This window comes from Falco biarmicus, chromosome 14 (assembly GCF_023638135.1).
Source record: "Falco biarmicus isolate bFalBia1 chromosome 14, bFalBia1.pri, whole genome shotgun sequence".
Classification (NCBI taxonomy): domain Eukaryota; kingdom Metazoa; phylum Chordata; class Aves; order Falconiformes; family Falconidae; genus Falco; species Falco biarmicus.
The window spans coordinates 10,822,444-10,839,453 of NC_079301.1; the positions used below are offsets into that span (position 1 = coordinate 10,822,444).

The following is a 17,010-nucleotide window of genomic DNA, read 5'->3' on the forward strand; positions in this document are numbered from 1 at the left end:
CTCTCCCGCTCCCCCGGCCGCGGGGCCGGCCCGGGCCGGCGGCGGTGCGCGGTGCGTCCGTGCCACCTAGCGGCAGCGCGGGGAAGCGGCGCCGGCGGCCGAGCGGCTCCGCCGGGCCGGGCCCTCCGCAGCGGGGAGGGGGGGCGGGGGGAGGCCGAGCCGGGCGGGCCCGCGGGGTTCGCGGGGAGGGGACGGGGGGGCGCGGGCCGAGCCGCCCCGGTACCCGGCGGGCCCCCGCAGCCGCGCCCTGGGGTAGAGCGGCCGGGCGCGCTCGGTGGCGAGGCGGCGGCGGAGGCGGTGCCGGCGAGAGGCGGGCGAGGGGCGGCTCCTCGGCCGGTTCCCGCGGGGCGGGGCGGGCGGCGGCTCGGCCGCTCGCGGGCTGGTACCGACCGGAGCGGCCGCCGGCCGCGGCGGAGCGATGATCCGCCGGGAAGGTAAGGAGCGCCCTGCCCTGCCCGCAGCGCCGGGCACCGCGGCCCGCCGCGCTCAACAAGTGGCTGCCCTGCCGGTACCGGCGCCGCGATGGTGCCCGGTGCCCAGCGCTCCGGCCGGGCGGCTCCCTCCCTCCCTCGCTCCCTCCCCGCCGCGGGCGGGGCGGCCCTGCCCGGCGCACCACGGGGGCTGTGACCCGAGGACCGGGTGCCCCCCGGTTGCGCCCCCTCCCCGGGCTGCGGGGCATGACGTCGTGCCCCCGTGGCTCGGAGCGGGTGGCCGTGGGATGCTGTGCTTGCAGCACCCTCGGGTGCTGGCGGGAGGGCAGGTACGGGGGTGTCGGCCCAGCGAGGGAGCACCTCCCGTAAGCGGGACTTGCACCTTGAGGCATGGTGTGATCGGCCGTGGACACCACATGCTCTTTCTTGGGTGCTGCAAGGAGGGTGCTCCAGTCTCTGCCCTGTGCTGGAGGCGCAGCAGGTCCGTGGGTCGGGTGGTCCAGGGCCAGCCGTCTCCTACTCTAGCTGGCTGTCACCCAGGGTTGGTGGCACGGGTGGCACGCTGCTCCTTCTGTGCAGCCTGGGGTGGGGTGTTCGCACCAGGCTCACGGTCTTTGTGTCCTGGTGTGGTGGCCCAGCCCTGGTTCTCCACCTGCTTTAGCTTCTGCTGATAAGGTCAGGAATTGACGAGGCAAAGATGACTCAACCCTGCTTACGGGATGCCTGGGCAGTGTCTGCAGCCACTGTCTGATCTTGCAGAAGGAAGCCCTTAGTGATAACACAGGACTGGGGTGCCCATAAAGCCTAATAAATCTGGAGCTTGGGCAAGTCTCTGCTTTTCCTGGAGCCGGCAGGAGCCCAGCTCTGAGCAGAAGCTAGTTATGCTTTCCCAGGCTCCTTCCTCTGTTCTGCTCCCGAAAATGAGTCAGGGTGGAACGGTGACACCGGCAGAACCCCCTTCCCCTTCTGGTTGAGGAGCTGGGACAGCAGGTGGCATGCATCCTAGCAGACATAGGCCCCCTTGTTCCATGACCTGAATTCCCTGCTGAAAGCCCTGGGATGAGCAGGGTCATCCTTTCTGCATGAGTTCCTGGGTTAAGAGATGAGTCCTCAACAGTGGCGGGACAGCTTCCCCGCCTCCTCACACAGACGCTCTTTGTCTGCCGGCTGCCTGGCTGACAAAGGGAAATATTCACTGATAGGGATGGGATGGGCTCAAGGTCCACAGGAGCTTCCCACCTGCTTGAGAGATGGGTCACATCTGGGGCTGGAGCTGGACTGGCAGCCCTGGGAGTCAGCCCAGAGAAGCATGGAAGTGTCCTGGCACAGAGAGATCACAGCTCCACTATTTTATGTCCAAGGTTGTCTCACGGCTGTGGTGAGCCCAGTCTTTAACCAAAACACTGCTTCATGGCAGCCTCCAGCTCCCCTTCTGGCCAGCCTCCCTCCTACCCTGACCCCAAGACATCATGTTCCTTTCCCACTGTGTCTCCTGCTGACCCAAGGCTGCTTGCTGCGTGGAGCAATTCTTACACTTCACCCTATAGAAACCCAGGTTTTGACATACACGTAGCAGAACTGTTGGCAATATCTTGGGCTAGGGGAGTGGGGCCATGCTCAGCTTTGCTGCAGCCATCTGGCCCTGCATGGGAGACTGCAACCCACAGCCCTCTCCAACCAAGACGTGTCCAGCGGACACAACCACCTCCCATCTAGCCCCTGCCCAGCTCTCTGCCATGGTCCCTCACAGCAAGGTTAGCTCTTCCAGGTATGTGTAAAGAGGCTGCTTTTGTGGCTGTCTGACTCTTAAAAATCCAGAGCTGGAAGGCAACTTGAGTATCCAGATGAACCCTTTGCACCACTCCAAGGCTGTACTCAAGCTTTCCCTGATGATGTCTGTTCACCCTTCAGCGTTAATGCCTTGTTACTCCTGTATCATCTCTGCAGACACTGAACGAGCAGTGGAAATTCTGACCAGATACCAAAGCACCCTGCGGTCCCCAGAGGAGCAGGAGCTAAAAGCCTCCATTGGAAAAGTCTCGCACATCTTCCAAAGTGAACTCTTCCAGGCTCTGCTGGGTAAGCCCCTGCCTTGTGATCCCTGGGGCTTTGTGGTCAGTGGGCTCTCCTGGGGGGCCTGATCCTGCACAGGTGCCTGGTACTGACCAGGCATCCGTATGAACACATGGGTGTCTATAATGCCAGCAAGCTGGGCTGTCTTTCCCTCCAGGGCTTGGGCTGGAGATACTGGGGGTCCAGGCTGCAGTAGCTGGGTGGTTGTGTTATGAACAGGATTCCTCAGTAGAGCAATTGTGGACAAGGGGTAAAGCCACCTTCATCAGGCCACGCCAGATCTACCCAGCACCCGCTAAAGGATCTGCAGTGCTGCGAGCACCCTCTGCGCAGTGCAGGTGTGGGGTGTCTGCAGCCACTACTGGATTTCCAGCTTTGCTGCCGTACCAAGGGCATCCCGCAGCAGGGCCTTGCTCCTCCCTGCAGCCCTCAGCTTCATCATGACCTGTTACTTTCTCTTCTTGCTGCTGACCTGAGGGGAAACTAAATTTTTCTATCTTTGAGAGAGAATTGATGCATACCCAGCTCCTTTTGGGGTATCCTGGTTTTTCTGGCACTTAGACCTACAAGCACTTGCGAGTAACACACTATGCAAGTGGCTCCATTTCACCCAAGAAACAGACTTGGCAGCGAGGCTCGTCTTGGGGTTGAGCACCAGAAAATGCCATTTTGAATGCATTTGAAAACACACTTTCTTTGCAAAGTATGTTTTTTCAGAAAAATTCAATGGTTTTGGACTCTGAAGTTGCTTGGCTCCATTCCCTGCCAGAGCAGACCAGATCCTGGCTGTGTGGGTTCACTTAGGGCGCTGATTTTGGAGGTAATCCCAGAGAACCATTTGCAGAAGCTGCAGTGTGCTGAGAGGGGCACGAGCTCCTGCTCAGCTCCTCTCCTTTAAGTCCTGTTTGCTGTGGTCCTCGGGGAAGTGTGCATAGCCCTGGCAGTTTCTGTTCCCAGGTCTCATGGGAGAGAAGCTTGAGTTCCTGCTGGGAGGGAAGGGAAAGCACCCCAGAAGCTCTGCACCCCAGGGGAGGACCTCGGCCTTGGAATGCAGAGGTCCATGTGTGGTCTGTGCCTCGTTCTCAGTGCATCTTGACCCAAGGCGCGCGCTCTCTCTCTCTCTTTCCAATACCAGGAAACCCTGGCATTCCCCCTCACCATCACTCTCCACTTGGCAGCTCTTGCCTTTTCCTCACACCCCTACAGCCAGGGACCCATCTCCGTGCCCTCAAGTTGCCAGCAGCTCCTCTGTGCTTCAGGTTATCCATTGAAAATGAAATACAATCATGCCCTGAGCGATTTTATTCTCTCCTTTCCTTGTTCTTGCTGTTGGAGCATCACCTGGAGGCTTTCAGCCCAAGTGCATCTTTGTGCAGGGCTCATGCTAGGACGTCTGTGCCATTGGCAGCAGAGACAGCCAGCAAGGGAGGGCTCCCTGGGGCAGTGGACTCCTCTGTTGAAGAGACCAGCATGCAGCTCCTTTCTCGCCTCTTCATTTATACAACTCTCTCTCAAGATGGACCACACTGGAGGCAGTGGTCCCCAGCAGGGCTGTGATCGCCTTGGCAAACCTGACATGAGCCCAACACCCCTGGCTGCTTTTGTGTGCTCCCCCAGCCCTCCCCAGGGCTGTGTGAAGGCAGCAAAGCAGCCTTCCCAAAGCCCGGGGCTGTTCATATTAGTGCAAAAGTGTTGCAGAGAGTGTAGCTGGAGAGAGCACATCTGCGTGCACGCCAGGCTGGCTGCAGTTTGCACGCTGGCACGCAGATGCTGCACAGACTTCCCAGCTCCCTGCTGTAAGCCGTCTGTCTTGGTGTCCTGTCAATGCTGGCACGAGGGAGTGTCACTTGATTGCTGGTGACCTTTTCAACTGGTTTAACAGGATATTAGGTCCCCGTGCCAGAGCGAGCTTTCTCTAGATGTGTTTACCTAACTAGGAATTTGCATCAATTACTTCCGCCCCCTCCTCCCCCTCCCCGGATAATGGGTTTGTGAATTCCCTGCATGGACACGTGTGATGCTGTGTCCAGCTGCGTGCTCGCTGTGCCCGTACACGGCCAGCACACACCGGGGTCACTTAGTGTCCACAGTCTGGACCCGGTGGAGCACAGTGACAGCTCTGGGAGGGTGGCAGAGCATTTCTATTTTATTTGTTTTTCACCCCCCCCATTTTCTCACTGGGCTGCTGTGTCCCTGTCTGAAGTTTGCTCGGAGTCATGATGCTGGCTCAGAGTTTATCCAAGGGAAGAGGATTTGCAGGGGAGCTACTGCAGGTACACCTCCCTGCATAGAAGCTTCCATGCCATGCCAGATGCTTCTAGCTCTGGAGACGTCTCAGTCTGCAGAGGTCCCTCCTCTTGCAGTCTTTCAGCAATATGGGCCTGATTTTCCTGCTTTTTTTCAACCCCTGGGGAACACGAATGTATGAGCATGGTACATCCTTGTCCTCAGATTGCATGTTCCTACAGGTAATGGTCTCCTAAGACATGCATTGGCTGGCTCGAGTTTGAACACCAGAATGCATTATGCTGTAGTAGAGCTACCAGAAGTGCCAAACATGGAGTTTTCCAAGTTGGTGCACATGAAAAATGCCAGGGATATGGCATTTCTGTACCCTTTTTATTAAGAATAAGCTGGTTTGTGGACTCTAGAAGCCCCAGTTTGCCCAGCTCCAGGCGAGGATCTGCTGGGATGTTTGGATAAAACCTGCGTGGTGTCCAGGGCTGGATGTCTCTGTCACCATGAATGTGCCCAGTGTTGCTCTGCACATGCACAACTTTCTGCCAGACTCCTCTGAGCACAGCACAGCCCCTTAAATCCTTGTGGTCATCGTGCCAGACCCAGCTCCCTCTCCCAGGAGCTGCCCGTGCCCCGGGGCACACTGACTCTGCCAGGGTGGCTTCTGCCCCAGCAGGTGCCACAGCAGCTGGCTCGGTGCGGCACAGCGATGCGGGAGCTGCTCTGCGCTGGAATGCGCCAACCCTTGCTCCGCACAAAAGAAATTCCTTGGCTCGAAGAGGGAAAACAGGCTGTGCTGGCTCCCTCTCCCTGGCCCCTCTCCCTGCGACTGAGGCTGTGGAGCCAAGCGCATGACTTGCAGGGAAACGGCCCAGCCAAAGGGCGCTTGAGGAGCCTGGGCTGGGGGATGCTGTGGCTGTGGGGATGGGGCGACTGTGGCCCCGCTTTCCCTCTGATCCCTGGAGCCCCTCAGGGTGACGTCGGCCTCCTCTGGTGCCGCTAGGGAGGACAGGGCTCGCACGCAGAAGCAGCTCCCTGACCTTTCCTTCCTGGAGCCGGGGCTGAAAGGGGCCGTTGTGCCCTTTGCAGCGGGCAGATCTGGGCGGACAGGCAGGGTCTGTGTGCGCTCAGCCATCCCGGCTGCCAGCAGCCCAAAGGGCAGCGCTCCTCCCGAAAGCCCTCTGGGGCTCAGCTCCTCTCCTGTGCCTGAGCAGAGGCTGGCGCAGACCCCAATGAGGTCCTGTCAGCTGCTCGGGCCCCCAGCCTTCCCCTGTGGGTCCTTTTACCCCAAAAAAGGTTCCTCACAGTGCTTCTCTGGGTGCAGAACTCCAGCAGGGAACTCAGCTCGCCAGCAGCGCTGCTAGATATGGTAGTCATGGCTTCCCTGGGTGGCTGCAGGAGCCAGGATGGAAAACTGGAGGAATCTGGAGGATTCCCAGCCCTGAAGACTCCTCCTTTTGCAAATTAGCCCATAGCCAAGGATGGAAACTCATAGCTGGATTGAAAGCTCTGCTGTGGCAGCCATAGGTGTGGATCCTCCCTACAGTAGTGGGGCCACAGCTGGGAGGCTGGTGCAAGGCTGAAGTTTCTGCTTGGGGTAAATCTGCAGTGATGTAGCTGATGACAGCGCATGTTGACATATCAGAAATATCATCTTCTGGAAGTTCGCGTGCCGGGTGTCATAAGGGCGCTGCATTGCCACTCGGATGCTGGTGCTATAGAAATATTTAATGACGTTTATTTGACATACTGACCCCAGGAGGAAATTGCTAGACAAATTCTAATCTCTGTAAATCTTGAGTTACTCTTCCTTATTAGATCTAGAGTGGATACGCTGTCACCAAACAGAAATCGAGCTGTAAGACAGAACATGCAGCATCATCTTTTGCTACCACAACGTTGTCTTACTGAGGTTTTTCAGGTAGTGCACAGGTGAGGCAGACTTGTGTGCAGCTTGTGATGCCCATAAGAAATGAAGGAAACCAGCATACATGTTAAATTATCTTTAACGCCATGTGCACGTGTGTCTTAAAATGTACTGCTGTCACAGCAGCGCCCTTGACTGCCTGAACCCAGCCCCCTGATCCTGAAATTCGTCTGGTCCCTGGTGCCAGCGGTGATTCCCTCTCCTGGCAAGCATCTAAAATGGGCTGAGGGTTTAAGAGGTGGAGAGTGGCTGCTTCAGAGGACAAGCTTCCCGCTCCACGGGAAGCAGCCAGCTTGGCTGCCCAAGGCTGTGTTCCTGCAGCAGATGGGTGACAAACAGGGACGCCAGCAGTGGTGCACCCCCACGATGGGGCTGTTCAAATCCTGTTTTCATTTTTGCAAAGTTTTGTGCATTCCAAGCATAATCCATGCAGCCAGGAGCCCCTGCTATCCTGTTATGCAATGACTATTTTTGTAACCAGAAGGAGAGATGTTTTTGCATGAAAACAAAGTCCTGTTTGTCTGGCTGTGCAATGACTGCTTGCTGTGACCTCATGTCTGATTTGGGAGGGCTGCAGGGGCTGCCAGCAGCGTGCTCAGCACCCAGGGGCTGCAGAGGGGATTCCCCAGGCACTGTGGGTGGATCTGGGGACTCCCACTCCTCCCGTCATTGCTGGCTGCCCCATGTCTGCTAGGGCACAGGACAGAGCCTGACAAAGATGCAGCACGAAGCAGCAGCTGCAAAAGTGGCATCGAAGCCAGGCAGTGGGATGGTGCTCCCTGGACTGGGGTGGCCACACAGCCTGTTGGGCTCCCCACGAGCCCAAAGCTACTCTGCTGGCAGCTGAGATTTATAGCAGCTTTTTCCCTGAAGCTGGGAGGTCACCACGCAGCCCCTAGGAGCTGGATGATGAGGGTCAATACTGTTCCCCATCCCATCTGCAACATAGATGTGCTGCTCTGGTGCATGGGCATGTGGTTAAGCATAGGGAGAGGGTGAGGACTTGCATCTGGGGGTGCAATCCTGCTTTGTGGAAGCATCCCTGGGAAATAACCTCGGACAATGCTCAGCACATCCCTGCTTACACTGCCCCACATTGACCTGATTTCTTTTGAAAATCTTTATAGTGTGCTTTTAATACTCCATGGTGCCTTGGTGTGGCATAGTTTCAGGTGAGAAATTGCACACTGAAGGGGCTGATGGAGCCACTTCATCCCTGAGCTCCCAGGAAGTGCTGGGAGAACGGCTACAGCCTCCTCGAGCTGAGACCCACCGCTTGCCCTTGGAGTCACTCGCAGAAGAGGGACTCTTCAGCCTCTTCTGCAATGGACGCAGATACAGAAAATGATCTCAGGTTCCTGCTGTGCTTTCCCCACTCTGAGTGCTTATTTATGCTGCCGTGACTCTTCGGCCCTGCCAGCTCTACCAGGCTTCCTGTTTCCCAGATGCTTGAAGGGATTTATTACTGTTTTATGCCTTTCGCAAGGCGTTTACCAAACTCTTTTGGCCGACCTTCTGGAGCTTTACCTTTAACCTGGCAGCATTTACCATCCTTTCTGGTTTCCTCATTTGGACACAGCCTCAGCTGATGTCTTCTTTCTTTAACAGCCTCCCTTCCCCTGCAGTCCAGCCTTGTGGTCCTCCCTTTTGCCTTTACGGTATCCTCTGGCCAGGACCTGTGCATTTGCTCTGTCTTGGTGGGTATCTCTAAATAGGCTCAGTGCCTCCCACAAATGTTTTACCCCCTTTGTTACCTCTTTCAGTTTCTTTGTTGTAGTGGGTTTGCATGGAGAGGGTTTGGTAGCGGGGGGGCTGCAGGGGCGGCTCTGTGAGAAGCTGCCAGAAGCTTCGCCCATGTCCGATGGATGGAGCCCGTGCCAGCCGGCTCCGAGATGGACCCACCGCTGGCCCAGGCTGAGCCCAGCAGTGACGGTGGCAGCGCCTCTGGGGTAACACGGTTAAGAAGGGGGAAAAAAAAATCTGCACAACAAAATTGCAGCAGAAGAGTGAGAAGTGAGAGCAGCAGCCCTGCAGCCCCCCAGGCCAGGGCAGGAGGGGGCCGGGGGGCTCCAGGCGCTGAAGCAGAAGCTCCTGGCAGCCCGTGGGGAGCCCACCATGGGGGAGCAGACACCCCCACACACAACCTGCGGGGGGACCCCCCTGGTGCCGGGCAGTGTGAGGGGGAAGGGGCAGCAGGACAGAGTGCGATGAGCAGCCGCAGCCCCCATTCCCCATCCCTGCGCCGCTCAGGGGAGGAGGGAGAGAAATCGGGAATTAAAGTAAGCCTGGAAAGAAGGGAGGGGTGGTGGAAAAGGTGTTTCTAAGTTTTCATTTTAGTTCTCATTGTCCTACTCTGATTTGAATGGTAAGAAATTAAACTGGTTTCCCCAAGTCTGGTCTGCTTTGCTTGTGATGGTAATTGCTAAGTGATCTCCCTGCCCTTATCTCCACCCAGAGCCTCTCTTTACGATTTCTGTCCCTGTCTGGTTCAGTAGGGCAGTGACAGAACGGCTTTGGTGGGCACCTGGCATCCAGACAGGGTCAAACCACCACATTCGTAAAAAAGCTTCTGACTTTTGATGTAGTCCTCTTTCTGAAACTAAACACGTCTGCACCGGGTGTATTGGCTTTTGTTGCTCCTACAGGGGTGCTGGATCTGGAGGTCCGTGTCTGACCTGGCTCTGGAGGTGAGCTAGGGGTGCTGTGGGTCAGCAGCTGCCTGACTACACAGCAGTGGGGGCTTCCTTAGGGAGAAGTGAAGCCCAGTGCAGCCGTGCTGCTCCCTACAATCCTCCACATGTGACCAGGAGAGGGTAAGATGCTCCTGGCAGGGATAGGAGAGGATGTGGGCTCCCACAGCCCCTCTGGAGCTACAACTGGGCAGCTGCTGCCATCGGGTTCCTCTGTCACCCCGTAACTGTCTCTGGAGCAGCAAGGGCTGGGATACCCCATTCTCATGCCTCTCTCCGGATTTTATTAAATCACTGTTTAGGCCTCAGCCTTCCTCCATCTCAGTGGAACTTTCTGCTCACTGTTATGTCCAGGACTGATTTCCTTCCCAAAAGCAGAACATTTAAAACGTTCAGGTCATAAATGAAAATCTGTTCCAGAGTCTTTTGGCATGTCTGCTTGGTGTATATTTCTGTCAGTGAACTAACAGTAGTGATAATCACTGGTAATGATTGTCTTGGTCTAGAGACAATTATATTTTGCTTCTTGTAGTCATTTTACGTGTAGTGAATTATTTTTACAAGTTGTACTATTTTAAAATGATTTAGTGTCTTTTCTGAGTTTCCTTTTGTTTTCATTCAAAAAAACATTCTGGAATTTATTATTAAAACAGTATGATTTACAGCAGCAGGTTCAGGTCATTGGAGCCCAGAATGGAGATACCTGGCACCTGCTTGTGGCAGTACGCAGGTAGAATTGTGCCGGGTGGGAAGAGGGAATTTACTGGGGAAGGAGCTGGAGATAACACAGCTGTAGCCGTCAGTATTAGAGCTTGTACACAGTGAGCCTACTGTCCTCATGCTGTGTGCCTTCTCTGCCTGTCCCCATGGGAGGGGAGACCCTCGATGGGCCAGGGTCGCTGGGGAGCAGCAACGGGGAGGGAAAAACCTGGCAACATCAGGGCAGGCAGGCAGGGGCTGGCTGGTACAGGAGGCTTCTCAGGGCAGAAGGGACATGGGACCACACATGGGGCTGGCACAGCCTGGAGGGGAGAGCAGGATGGGGTGGATTTCTGATTGATGTTGCTGAGCGCTGTTTGCTCTTAGTCCCCATGGAGAGTGTGGTCATTGCTCTGTGGAAATGCCCATGCCTTCCAGAGCCAGGCACCCCACTACACCTCTTGCCTTGCAGAGGGGGCACGGTGGGCAGCATGGCAAGGGTGGGGAGCCAGCAGAGCCCTGCTCCAGCCCATCACCCAGGTGCCAGCCTCTCACAGAGGGCTCAGGCTTATGATGCTCTGGAGGCAGAGCGGGTGAGCACAGATGCTGCACCCCATGCAGGATTCTGACATCGGGCTGCCTCCCCGGTCCTGTGGATGTTTCCCATGCTGTTTTGCAGATATCCATGAATTCTACGATTTCACGCTGCGCTCTGCACCCCCGCAGCCTCCCAGCCCAGGCACACATCGTGGCACAGCCAGGCAGCAGCATGCAGCCAGCGAGCCCAGCTCTGCGGTCACACTCGGAGAGCCCCAGAACCTACCTGAGGTAAGGGCTGCCCTGGCACGGTGCTGCGGGGCCAGATCCTGCACACCTTTGTGCTGAGGGGGAGGCAGGGGGGGATGGGAGGCTTCTGGCCGCTGCAGCCCAGCCAGCTCACACCCAGGGTGTTTCCATATCTCCTCTGTCATAGCTTGTCTCATTACTGAGGCAACTTCTCTGGTTCACAAGTGTTAATTGAATTACTCTTAATGCAAAGATCTTCAGCTCCAGCGCTGGTTCCTGCTCAGCTGTTGGAGCTGGATTAGTTGCTCCTGTCTGACGCTGTCTCCCACGGAGGCGTTTTGGCGCTCTGATCCAGCCACCTCGCGGGCTGCTTTTGATAAGTGAAGTAGGTTGAGTCTTTTCAAGTTTCCCTTTTCAGGATTTTCTTCCAGCTCTCAGATAACTTCTGTCTCTCTTATTTGCATTATCTTTAATTTCCAACAGCCTTTTAAAAGATAATGTACCAGGTGGGGAGGCAGGAATTGAGCAGCAGGGTCTCAGTTATCTCAAAGGCACCAAGGTAAATAAAATTGCCTCGTGCTTTTGCAGGCCCTCTTCTCACTCTCGCTGCCTTGTGCCCTGTCAAGGGGATGCTGTGGGATCCCCCTGAACTGGGGATGCAGGAACATTTGTGCAAAATGCAAGAATTCAGGGATTCCTCCTTTCCGTGAAATAATCCTATCAGATAAACACCATATTTCTGCCTCACGGACTGAACTGGCTTCCCATCATATACCTGTAGGGACACCAAATCTGAGTGGCACACAGGGACGATGAAGCTGAATGATGTCTCCTAAGGAAGAACACTTTATAGGAGCTTGATGATCAGTAACAGGAGAGACAAACCTACCACAGTCAGGGCAGGAGGTAGCTGTGTCCCTCTGACTCAGGAACAGTTTTAGTCCCTTTTTTTCTTGACCCCTCTCACATTGACAGTCCCTCTAGTTAAAGGCAAACCTGCAGATCTAGTCTGTGTTTATGAGCAATTTTTTAGTGATGTTACCCCATAAGCAGTGGGAACCCCACTTCAGTTTTTGGGCTTCCCGTAGCCTTGATGCACCCCCTGGCAAGCTCTACTGGCAGCAGCCACCATTCTTTGTGGCCAGTCCAGTCCATAGGGCCCTGAGGAGATGTGACAGTCAGTAAGGACATTTACAAATCAATATGGAAACAAGTGGAGAAGCAGCTGCTGGCCTGACGCAGTGGCAGGAGGGGTGCTCCTGCTCCCTGCCCAGTGTCCTGCACGCAGGGGGGATGAGCAAAGCAGCCGATCCCAGGGCTTCCCTGCACCAAACACAGCCCAAGCCCATTGTCACCACCAAATCCCTCCTCCTTTCTCCAAAAAATGTTCTTGAGGCCTCCTATGCTGCTGAAACAGGACAGCCCAGACTCCCCTGCCCGCAAGCCCCCACTGTTGCCTGCAGTGACCCTGCTGCCCATGGGCCCAGTGCCAGGGCAGGCTGTCACAGGTGGTGGCATGCTCACCGAAGGCAGTATGAGCCCCTTGCGTGGGGGAAAGCTCATTTCGGCCCTTCCAGAAGTGATGGGGAGACATGGAGGCAGCTGGCCTGCCCCACCTGCATGAATCCCCTCTCTATTTTCAGGATCCATCCCAGGACGGTGAGCGGAGGCTTCCTGCAGGGGCTGGGGACATGCCAGGGACGCCGCCGCGGCTGGTGAGGGTGACAGCGCGGAGGACGGAGGCACCAGCCAGTGTCTGCAGCCTGGTGCTCAGCTCTCACAGCACACTGCCCCAGGTGAGCCTCCGTGCGCCCCACGCCATGTCCCACCCTGCCAGCCCAGCCAGTGGCTGGCACTGAGGGGACAGCACCGGGGCCGTGTGCCTGTAGCACTGCAGGGACGGTGCTAGGGAGGCAGTTTCCTCCCCTGGGGCTGAAAGTGTTTCCTCATGGCTACTGTGGTGATGCTCAAGCTAGAAAATCTAGCTGTCACCTGTGCCAGGGGCTGGACAACACCAAAATCATCCCCTTGCATTAGCATCTACCATGGCCCAGTGTCAGCCCTCAGGGCTTGGAGGGCAAGTGGATATGATACAGAAATAAAGAGGCTGCGTGGAGCTGGAAATCCTCCCAGCCCCATCCCTCTCACCCCAGCACTGGCACACTCCCACATTGCAGATTTCAGTATTTTTTTCTCTGAGCTCTTAAATGGCAGGTCCATTCCTCAGCGTACCAGTAGCTTTCTGTGCTGTCTTATTTACTTGGAAACACTGTTTATTTGGATGTGCATTGTAAATCTCAGCTTCCTCCTGGTGCATTGTTTGAGCTACGCATTTGAGGGGAGTTTTAGGGGTGAGCAAATGCCAAAATGCACTTTTGGGGGGGATGAAGTGGCCAGGATGGATGGAGCTCACTGCAGATTTAAAATGATATGGAAGTGTTGTTTTCCTTGGGGTAGTTTAAAATAATGCTTGTTTGCTAAGTCAAGGTCTTCTTCCAAAATATTCTAAATACAAAAATTGCACTGCTTCTTTTCTCCTTTTTAAATGTTTCCCTTCTTATTCTGGACTGCAATAAAATGGGTAACACCCCATTTTTTTTTCCCTTGCTGTTGAATTTCTCCTTTTCCTCTTGCTACTTCTCTACATTTTCATTCACCAAATCTTTACCTGTTTTGGAAGGGCAGGGTGGTGGTTTTCTGAACACAACAGGAGGATGAGCTCGGCTGCCAGTCTCCGCTCACCAGTGGGAGGGAACCACGACCGCAGATGGGGGAGTCATAGGGCAAAACCCACGAGGGGTGAGAGCCTGATCAGTCAGGAACAGCCAGATTTTAAGGGATTTTCTTCCTAACTGTCCCAAGCTGTGGAGTGCAGCTGCTCTTGCATCCAGCCCCAAATGTCTGGCTGAGTTGGATGTCTCCTTTAGCAGCAGCCACCTAGCTTTGATTTTAAGCCTTCATGTGATGGGGAATCTGCTGTCTCCCTATCCTGGCTGGCCTGATGGTTATTTATCCTTCCCATTAAAAATCTGCACTTTACTGTTAGCCTGGATTTCTCTCGCTTTAGCTCCCAGCCCCAGGAAATTTTGCTGGCTTTGTTTGCTAGGATAAAGGACCGTGGCAATCAGAAATGTTCCCAACATGTAGGTATTTATAGATGCGTCTAAGTTCCCTCTTAACTTTCCCTTAGATAAACTAAACAGATTGGCTTCTTCACTCACTCAGTGTGAGGCAGGTTGTTCCAGCCCTGAAATAATTCCTGTCATTCTTTTCTGAAGCTTTTTTTACTTTCAGCCTCCTCCTTTCTTAGCCTGTGTTGGTACGGGTCAGGAGACGGTCCTTGGTGCCAGGCACTGGTGCTTTCGGGGTCACCCATCTGTGGGGACTGCAGCTGCCAGCCTGGAGCAAGGGGTCACTGCCCGAGAGGGAGGGGGCAGTGGGGACCTGGGTGGGCAGGACAGGGCTCTAGGGGGGCTGTGCTCTGGCAGGGCTCTCATCTGCAGCCTCTTGCATCCCAGAGGATGGCCACTTCACAGCCTGGCTGCAAGCAGAGCAGGGACCTGGAGGGGAAAAAAAACTGGGATGGTAGTGTTCAGTGCTGAGCTTAGCCATGGCCACTCGGCTTTCTGTGGAGACCCAGCAAGTTTCCTGGAAACTGGGACCAAGCAGTGCTGGAGAGCTGCAGGCTCGAGCGTTGCTCCTCTGTGGCAGCCCCTGTGCTGGGATATGGGGGCCTTGACATGGTGGTAAGCCTCTTCCCCAAGATGCCATATTGATCACTGTGCACAGGCCTTGCCCCGGCAGAGCAGGAGCAATCCCAGCACTCCCCCGTGTCAGCAATCCGGACCATGACACAGGATCAGCTGTGCCTGGGGACAGGCTGTGCGTGGTACCACAGCGTGGGCCCTTCTTTGCATCCCTCACTTCTGCTTGAAGGCACTGAGGACACCTCAGCACCTGCCCAGCATCACCTCCCATGTTGGCTGTCAACAGCCCCAGCGTGCAGGACAGCGCCGGGGCTGGATAACACCTACATATCCAGCTCCTGCCCACCTCCACAGTGACTTCTTGCTCCCCGGCCTTTGGTGCCTGCTTTTTGTCACGGGCATTTCCGAAGTGGGTTTCAGGAAAACACTTGAGATGGCAAATGGCACTTGGAAGAACTAGGGAAGGTTTTATAATAGGTGATATTTAACGCTAGGGCAGGAGGGCACCAGCTGCAGGGCGGAGCAGCTTCCCCCAGCGACCGGGGCTTTAGCTGACACCGTGCCACTGATAAAGGGCAAGATGATGAACTGGCTTGTCCTGCCTGAAGTAAGTGCAATTCTCTCATCAATCAGCATCCATCAGCGTAAATAAGTTTTCTGTTGTCCTGGCATTGTCCTCTCCCCTACCTGCAGCTCTCCCCAGTGGTGATAGCAGAGCAAAAGCCACCATAACCTGCTTTAGCCAGGAAGACACATGAGAAATAAATTGCCTCTCTGCACAAATGGTTCCAGGAACAGGAAACTTTCTGTCTGCTGGCTAGGATGTGTGCACACTCCAACTAGCCCTGCACTGTGCAAATGGCTGCTGCAACGGAAGTGGGACCGGTAAATACAGCAGCAATATGTGCTTCCTGATGGCAAGGATTAGTGGGCTGAAACCATCCCTCTATGGGAAAGTGGATGTTCAGCCTTCAACAGGGCAAAAGCAAAGGGACTCAGCCAGCTGAAATGCCCTGTTGAGGCAGTCAGAGGCACAATCCTGCCTGAGCTCTGCTGTCTGTGGGGTTATATTTGATGAATCCTCCATTTCAACCTTTCCCCAAGCCCCATGGTTGCATTAGCAGGGCTGCTCAGAGCTTGTGTGCATCTGCAGCACGAAGACCCATGAGGATGCTCCTGTGGCCAGTGCCACTCACCTGCACTCACAGGCTGGCAGGAAGGCTGCTTCTCTCAGGAAACGCTGTTCTCATCCTCCTCGTGGGGAGCAGAGAGCAGCCAGCTGTGAAGACAAATGAAAGAGGAACAATGTCGCTGATGAGGAGAAACTCCGCGTCTGCAAGGGAGCTCTGCTCTTCCCCTGCCATCCTCTCCTGCCTCCCAGTGTGGCTCTGCAGCCACTCTGACTTCATGCCTGTCATCATGCCAGTGCCGTGCCACCCCTCCCACGGTCGCCTACCCGTGCATCCCTCCTGCCTGCCAAGGGTTTCATTGCCCGATGCCAACACCACACCACAGCTCTGTCCTTGCTCAGCCCAACAGCTGACACTGAGCAATGGCAGATCTTAACACGATGGAGAGAGCGAGTGAGACTGCTTCAGAGGACAGACATTCCGTGCATGCTCCGAAATTACCTGTGAATGGGAAACCTCACTGGTGGGGGTGCTGCCACTCCCACAGGCTGTGGATGCAAGGATGCTACTAAGCATGCCCACCTTGTGCCAGGTGCCAGCTGTGCTTTAGCCCTGCTGGGCTGAGGCCAAAAACGTCCCCTTCCCTCCTTGCATGCCAGGGAGGGGACAGCCTAGCTCTGCAGAAACACCCTGGCAGGGTGTTAGAAGCTCTCCCTGCTGCACCTGCTGCTGAAGAAGATGCATCTGTCTGCCCTATAACCCACAGCTCAAGTGCCAAAAAGGTTTGTGGAGCTCCCCAGGGGATTAGCCTGAGAAAGGCAGGCTGTGCCGCCAGCGTGGCGACCGGCTGTCTGCTTCCTCTGTCCTTCCCTCAAGTGCTTTTTCCTTTTTCCCGATTTGCCTTTGGCCAAAGAGAAGGGCGTTCCCGTACTCTGTGCCTTTTCCTGGCAGGAGCAGTTCTGGGCATTCGCAGCAGGTCAGGATGAGACCAGCATGTGGCAGATGCTGTGGCTGCAGAAATGCACACTGTCATCTACGCCCTTCCCCCTGCCCTGGCTGCAGCTCTACCGCTCTTCATTTTTTCTGCAAGGTGTGTGAGAGGGGAAGCACCAAGTAGCTGTTTGCTATCGCAAGGAACATCAGGGAAATTAAGCAGGTCCCTGATGCAGGTGAATGTCTGACAATGCATGCAGCCCCCCCTGAGAAGCCCCCTGTGCTTGGTTGTACTTACCCTGCTGTCCCCACCATCCCGTGTCCTCTCCATAGGCTGGCTGGGCAGGCAGCTGAAGCCATTGCTGCAGGCCAAGCTGGCCACTGCTTTATCTCAGC

General features: G+C 55.5%; 1 protein-coding gene across 6 annotated transcripts in view; it reads left to right on the top strand.

The window, feature by feature from the left end:
- Nucleotides 1-212: 212 nt before the first annotated feature.
- DLG3 (discs large MAGUK scaffold protein 3) overlaps nucleotides 213-17,010 on the top strand; it is a 79,173-nt gene continuing 62,375 nt past the window's right edge. The window contains exons 1-4 of one of the 6 annotated variants that reach the window (XM_056359276.1): nucleotides 213-434; nucleotides 2,379-2,510; nucleotides 10,738-10,886; nucleotides 12,488-12,640. In XM_056359276.1, coding sequence (XP_056215251.1) covers nucleotides 419-434; nucleotides 2,379-2,510; nucleotides 10,738-10,886; nucleotides 12,488-12,640 — 450 coding nt within the window. In that variant the 5' untranslated portion in view covers nucleotides 213-418. Of the gene's footprint in view, nucleotides 435-487; nucleotides 2,511-10,737; nucleotides 10,887-12,487; nucleotides 12,641-17,010 lie in introns of those variants that run through there. The other 5 variants (XM_056359277.1, XM_056359274.1, XM_056359273.1 and 2 more) reach the window with 5 other exon arrangements.